The 7,632-nt window shown below is 39.1% G+C and overlaps 1 protein-coding gene across 1 annotated transcript in view; it reads right to left on the bottom strand.

Moving 5' to 3' along the window:
- Positions 1–295: 295 nt before the first annotated feature.
- Positions 296–7,632, bottom strand: part of DRC8 (dynein regulatory complex subunit 8) — a 67,154-nt gene continuing 59,817 nt past the window's right edge. Inside the window, exons 4-7 of the mRNA XM_081114434.1 lie at positions 4,156–4,235; positions 3,346–3,388; positions 3,096–3,162; positions 296–981 (exon numbers count right to left, since the gene is read on the bottom strand). Of these exons, the coding sequence (XP_080970560.1) occupies positions 866–981; positions 3,096–3,162; positions 3,346–3,388; positions 4,156–4,235 (306 nt within the window). The 3' untranslated portion in view covers positions 296–865. The remainder of the gene's footprint in view (positions 982–3,095; positions 3,163–3,345; positions 3,389–4,155; positions 4,236–7,632) is intronic.

Genomic DNA, 7,632 nt, shown 5'->3' with positions numbered 1-7,632 from the left:
CCTGACGTGATTTTCCCTTTGCCTGTAATCCTGCGCCGATTCCGCTGTGACTCCTTGTGCTCGATAACTGTACCCTGCCCTTTCACAGCCGCCCCTCCTGCACAGCATGAGATCTCTCCATGCTCCCACCCAGCATCAGGGCGATACGCTCACGACAGGTAGTCTGAAGAGGTGCGCATTCTAAAGACGGGGAGATAATTGCCACTTCCTTACATGAGCGAATTCCATTCAGTCTTCTTTTCTCTGGATTCAATTATCTCAGCTCCTTTAGCTCTTCCACAAATGGTGACACACACTGGATCAGCACATTTACATTTTTACACTACCAGTAAGTTATTATCATCTCAAATGAGCTCCGTAATTGGCATTCATTAGGAATTGATTATTAATGTTCACTTTCATACCTCGCTTCCACATTCAGATTGCTGGAGTGCTTCGTGTGGTTCTAAAAAGGAGCTTTCATCACGATGCTACTGTTTCCATTTGTGGTCACACTGTTCCCACCCCAGACCTTTATGTGCCAAACCTACGGTCATTCCAGGCATTTTCCATTTTGTCAGCTTAACTCGTTGGAAGGTAACCTAGATTTATTGCAGAAAATTAACAACCATCCATGGATAATGTTGAAGTGTTTTAAGAATAGTTTTAAAATAATTAGCAATTTGTCATCCCACAATGCAAGACATACCAAATAAACTTGTTTTAAATTGCTATGCTCATCTTTTAAAAAATAGAATATCTTGAAATAGTTGTCATGAGAAATTGACTAGCATATTAAGGAATTGTAAGATATAATGTGAAATGAACAAAGATAAGCAATTTTTAAAAATTATCCTTTCAATTAGTAAGTGAGCCTTCAGAGTGTTTAATTTTCATCTATCACCATCATTGTTATGTAGTCCCTGTAATGAATGAAATTCGATTCTGGGCCAATTGCAGCAGACAGCATTTCTTCCATCTCCTCCTGAGAAAAGGGCTCACCTGGCAGGAACAAGAAGGGAAACTCATCATTCACAACCCTCTGGTGCTTTTCTTTCTCTTTCCACTACCAGCTTACCTGCCATGGGACCCCACCAGCCCCGTCGTGTCGCTCTCCCTGGGGCCGAGAGCCACCCGCCATGACAGTCCAGGGGCCCAGAGAGCATGCTGCTGCACCCGGGCAGGGTTGGGACTTACTTTACCTCGCAGATGTCATAGCTCAAGCAACCTTGGAATCTATCATTCCAGTCAAAATAGCAGAGGCCATCAAGACATCATGAATAAGGCTGTTTATTTACTTAAATTAAAACTACTGAAATTGCCCAAGGAGTAACCTGAAGTCCCGGTTTTATAGGGAGTCTGATTTTTATGGTTAGTAAGAGTGTGAAGAGCGGATTCAATGGTTGCTTTACAAAACTGCTGAAGAGCAGATAACAGAGACTTGGAACTGTAACGATTACATCTCTGAATATTCCCTAACCAGGTCTGGCCCACGCAGTGACGGCAGTTGCCCCAGTGGCAGATGCCATCCAGCAGGCGCTCAAAGCTCTCCTTTCGGTTTCTCACAGTTTCATCCAGTGTTGCTGTCAAATGAAACCAGAAGGTGGAGAGAGAATCTGTGGGCTTTAGTCAGATTCAGGTAACGGCTGAGGGCTGAGGGCTGAGGGCCATCTTGGATATTGGTTTTAACAAGATGAGAAGCCAACTCAGGAAGAATGTTGGAAAGGCTGTCGACTGTTTAAGAAAAACTTTGTCCTGATCTTAAACAAAAATACAGAAATATCCAAATTGTCACCTTACCTGTAGAGTCTTATGCAAGCAGGCAAGTCACCTAGGCCTGGGGATCACCTGCCTTCTGAGCTTAAGTCACCTGCCTCTACAAACAATGCTTTCTAAATTGGAATTCATTTAATAATCCAGGAATTATTCAAATGGGGATTTTGATGATAATGATGATGGTGTTATCAAACAAAGGGAATGTACTGAGTTCTTTTGAAATCATGCTTACATCCATAAGAAAAAAAGAATACCTGCCCTGGCCAGTGTTGCTCAGTGGTTAGAGCATCGGCCCGCACACGCAAGGGTTTGATTCCCTGTCAAGGGCACCTACCTGGGTTACAGGTTCAATCCCCAGCCCCGAGAGCAACCAATTGATGTGTCTCTCTCACATCAAAGTTTCTCTCCTTCCCTTTCTCTCTCTCTCTCTCTCCTACTCCCTTCCTCCCTTCCACTGGCTCTAAAAATCAATGGATGAAATATTCTCAGATGAGGATTAACCAAAAAAAAAAAAAAGAAAGACTACCTGAAATGCTTAAAAGGACAAATTCTGAATCTTATGCCTGATTGTTAAATACTAAATATGCTACCAATAAACTTTGATGGGCACAATAAGTCCTTAAAAGAATACTAATAAACGAGAACTACATGTGTTAGTCTTTCCTACGCAAAATTACTTGTACTTTTTATTTTGTATCACGTGATGGGAAACTCTGCATCAGGATTCAATCTGTGAACCAGTAAATTGAGCAAAGGAGATAGAACTCTAACAACATTGCTTGGGAGAAGGAGGGGAGATGACCAATATGAGAATAGCCAAGAGAATGCCCATTAGGCTACTGACATTCAGAAAAACAGACTGACATACCAGCCTAAGCAAAGAGAATTCCTACAGGAAATGTGTTGTCTTATGTGGTGTAGAGATATTATGTATAAGTCTGTGTGTGTGTGTGTGTGTGTGTGTGCACAGTTCAAGTTCAAAGCAAGAATCTTTGGTTCCATGAGCATAAAAAACTGAAAATTTTCAATAGTTCATGTTTTCTAGGTGGCATACCTTTTATTCTGGGAATACTCTAAGTGAATGGAATGCCTTCAGTTTATAGAAGTATCATTATACTTTAATGAAGTCCCATAAAGGCAAAAACCCACCTCCCCTCACTGCATCCCCTTTTCCTCTCACTTACTGCTAAACAGAAACCACCCCAATACCAAAATAATAGGAATAGTAAATAACTTTTTAACCAGAATGACTGATTTTAAAGTATCCCCTAGAATTTTTGCATAATTGTTAACCACTTAAATAAGTCACTGTTACAAGATATGTATTACATAATTCTTACCTTCTTCAGTCATATACTTGATCAGTTCTTCCTTAGAAAGAAATCCACGTTTAGTTGGATCTAATACCTAGAAGACAGAAATTATATTTTTTATTTGATGAATAAATTCTACATGATGAATTTTTCATATATATATAAATTTATATAAATAAATAAATAAATAAATATAATATAAATAAATATATATATAAAATATAAATATATATATATTTACATATATATAAATAAATAAAACCTGGAGCTTACATACCTCAAAAGCTTGAAGAAGGATTTCTTCTGGAATTGGTCTGTATCTAAGTTATGCAAAAAAAGACGTAAATACCACAGTATTTAGCTCAGGCTCTACATAATAAATGATCACATAAAATAAAACAAACACTGCTAACATACTAGAAGAATAATGCTTCCTTCACTGAACTCTTTTTTGGTTTCTAGATATGAAAGTTGGAAGCATTCCACATCCATGGGAAATAGTTCAAAATCACTGGCATGTTTAATATTACCTATTAATTTTTTCATCATCATAGAAATCAATTTATCTTCGAACAAATTTTTTTTAATATATTTTATTGATTTTTTTACAGAGAGGAAGGAAGAGGGATAGAGAGTTAGAAACATCGATGAGAGAGAAACATCAATCAGCTGCCTCCTGCACACTCGTTACTGGGGATGTACCCACAACCAAGCTACATGCCCTTGGCTGGAATTGAACCTGGGACCTTTCAGTCCGCAGGGCAGAACAAAATTTTTATAATAAACCAAATATACTAAGATAATGCTACTTTTTCTCAAGAAAAATAATTAGGGTTAATTCTTATTTATCATTGATAATTCAAAATAATAAGAATGTTGTTGACTTATGCTTTTTGTAGCTTATTTGCCCTTTAATTACACTTTGCTTATTAGATTAATACTGAAGTGATTGATATTTTTAAATAAATACCAACTAGCAGAGTATAGTGAAAAGTTAGAAGGAAGCAATCCTGGGAAAAATACTGGGTGATGATAATATATTAATGTAATTATAGTCATTACTTTACCATTGCACTTACTTTCTTACCTTTTTTCCACTAGTATATTGGTCATCACTGGAAGAAATTTTTCAAATCGAATGTATCCAGTGGGTTCTTCTTCCTCTACCTAAACATTCAATAAAAAGTCACTTATTCATTCAACAAATACATTGAGCAGCTACTTTTCCCAAGCACTGTGCCAAGTGTTGGGGATTTGATAATGAGCATCTTGGGCATGGTCCCTGCTCCCAGAGTTTATATTCTGGTAGTGGGGACGTATATTAACCAAAAAACAACACAGCTGAGTGTCTAATTATAAGTTTATGTATGAACAATCAAGTCAAGGGGCATGAGCCTATTAGAGCACAGAACAAAGGAAACTTTTCTCAGCCAGGAGACCAGGAAAGGCATTCGTGAGGAAATCACCCTGGAGCTGATGAGTAAAGGATGAGTAGAAAGTCACCAGACAAAGACTGCAGTGAAGAGACTCCCAGGAAGAGGAAATTACAGGCACTAAGACCCTGTGTGATGTGATGCCTTGGAGGCCAGGAGGCTGAAGCTAGGGAGTGAGGAGAATGTTTCCAGATGAGCCTGCAGAGACAGGGATCAGACCTTGCAGGGCCTTACTGTCTATGAAAGTGACTTCGGTTGTTATCCTAAGGCCAATGAGAAATCACTGACGTATGTCTGAAAGGTACACTGGTTGTGGGTAAGGTGGCTTCTGTAGCAATAAATCTAAGGGTTTGGGTTAGACTGGTAGCCATGGAGAGAGAAGTAGATGGTATCAAAAACTACTCCAGAAGTAAAATCAATAGGACCTGGTGGGCAAGGATGAGGAAAAAAGAGAAGGGTCAAGGACAACTCACAGGATTCTAACTTGCACCAATGGGATGGATTGATGTTTCCCCTGAGAGAAGGAACACTGGATAAGGGGCCAGGTTAGGGGACTAATCATGATCTCAATGACCATGTATTGAGTCATTGTAAAATAGCTATTAAACACCTAGATGGTCACCCTTGCTGGTGTGGCTCAGTGGATGGAGCATCAGCCTGCAGACTGAAGGGTCCCAGGTTCGATTCCAGTCAAGGGCACATGCCTGGGTTGTGGGCTCGATCCCCAGTGAGGGGCGGAGGGTGTGCAGGAGGCAGCCAATCAATGATTCTCATCATTGGTGTTTCTATCTCTCTATTCCTCTCCCTTCCTCTCTGAAATCAATAAAAAATATATATTAAAAAAATACCTAGATGGTCAACAGAACTTTGTTCTACCACTACTAGTTAGGAGAACACTACACCTGGAAAGAGAGTGTTTGGTACCCAGCACTGTTAGATGAGAATGAGAAAGACTCTTGCCCTTAGGTTCAACTGTGATGGTGGCTGAACAAAACACCATCGATCTTAACTTTCATGTCAGGCTATTTACCAGGAACTGTAAATTTTCCACTGCCTTTCAAAAATCCTATTAAAAGGCTCATAAATCCCAACTCAACAGAAGAGCTTTTAACAGATTTATTCTTTGAACAAAAATAAGAAATCTATAGGCTGCTGCTACATGGAACACACTGTCTTCCGAATGACCACTATTTGTTTAATGTTTATACTAGATCCTTGCCTAGTATGAGTGGAGTCCTTAGACTCCACTATTGGCAGAATATGTCCTCCGTCTAATGATAGAATGATGTGTTTCTAAGCCCATCAATATATGACCAATTGTCTTCAGCTGCCTCTAGGTCCAAGGCGAGCATTTTGCAAATGAATGTTCACATGGCCCTGATGTGCTTGAATGGGTCACACCCTGATTCCCAAACCCAGGAGCTTCTTAAAAATAAAATGTCAATCTCAAGAGACTACCTTTGGAGGGATAATTTTTAAAGTAAAATGCTGAGTTTATATTCTGATTCCTCAAGAAATCTACTCCTTGCCCTAGCCGGTTTGGCTCAGTGGATGGAGCGTTGGCCTGCGGACTGAAGGGTCCCAGGTTCGATTCCAGTGAAGGGCATGTACCTTGGTTGCGGGCACATCCCCAGTAGGCGGTGTGCAGGAAGCAGCTGATCGATGTTTCTCTCTCATCGATGTTTCTAACTCTCTATCCCTCTCCCTTCCTCTCTGTAAAATATCAATAAAATATATTTTTTTTTAAAAAAGAAATCTACTCCAGAGCAATGGTTTGCTTTCCTTCCCTCCACCCCCAACAAACCACTGTAGAGCAAATAGTCTCAACTGTGAAAGAGAGACCCCACTTTATTTCACGGGCATCCTCACCAATCTACAAACTGTTTTTAGTTTTTCCAGATGGAGTTCAGCTCTATAGCACACCCTCCACTACGTGAGAATTCACAAACACATGACATTCTCTAACAAAGCCCCACTTGCACCCACTCCAGCTTCCATACAACCTCCAGGAGCCCTTGGTGCTCTGAACACTGAACACGAGGGTGAAAATTCTGCGGTTCATTCTGGCCTGACAGATCAGTGTGGAGCCAAAGTTGCACAAAAATAATAAGTTAAAGCAGATCTCCAACCAATCAGGATAGCAGAAGAGGCATAAATTTTCTTTGGCTTTTTTAAACAGAGGGATAATGAATAAAAGCCATGTAGCTCAAAATGAAGGAAAAGTAAGTTCATCTTCAACTTGGGCAGATTGTGAAAATCTGTCTATGACCCAACACTGTCCCCTCGAGGCCACATCTTATCCATTTTTTATACAAAAAGATCCATGAGCAATGGCATAAAACAGATATATGATGACTCTAAATACACTAAAATAGACTGTTTTATATATATCAAACACTATTTTATATTATAAAAGGTTTTTTACTGTTCAAATAAGCTTTTTAGTTTTAGATTTACAGAAAAGAGATATAGATTTCCCATATTCCTCCCACCCAGTTTCCCCTATTGTCAACCCTTGCATTACTATAGTACATATTGGTTCACTGTCACAGCTAATGAACCAATATCGATACACAATTATTCACTAAACTCCATGCTTTATTTGGATTCCATTAGTTTATCTAAAAGGCATTTTAAAGAGATGGTCTATTCCTGTATCATAGGAGAGAAACAAGGAGCAAAGTAGAGTAGCCCTTCTGAGAATCTAGAAGCAGCTGTGAGATATGGGAGGATAAGACAGGTTCTATTACTTCTGGTGCATAATAGCTAATTTATGAGGTCATTAGTAAGATAATATAAATATACTACTTTCTAGAAATGTTTGTTATCCAGTGATGACTCAATGATTATTTAAATCCCATGTATTGCAATGCCTTTAAGATTTAATAGAAATATATCAAATACTGAACCATATATATAAACACACAAATATAATATGTACATATACACATATAGTAAGCATACAGAGATAGTGATAGAGAGATGAAGAGTAAGAGGGAGTATTTGGGGTTGAATTGTGTCCTCCCAAAATCCATAGGTTGAAGTTCTATGTAACTGCTTTGGAGATAGGGTACTTGCAGAGGTAATCAAAGTAAAATGAGGTCATTGGAGTAGGGCCTAAACCTCTATGG

Source organism: Myotis nattereri (assembly GCF_964212035.1).
Source record: "Myotis nattereri genome assembly, chromosome: 20".
Taxonomy (NCBI): Eukaryota; Metazoa; Chordata; class Mammalia; order Chiroptera; family Vespertilionidae; genus Myotis; species Myotis nattereri.
Note: the sequence above shows the minus strand (reverse complement) of the source record. Positions and strands in the feature narration are given on the sequence as shown.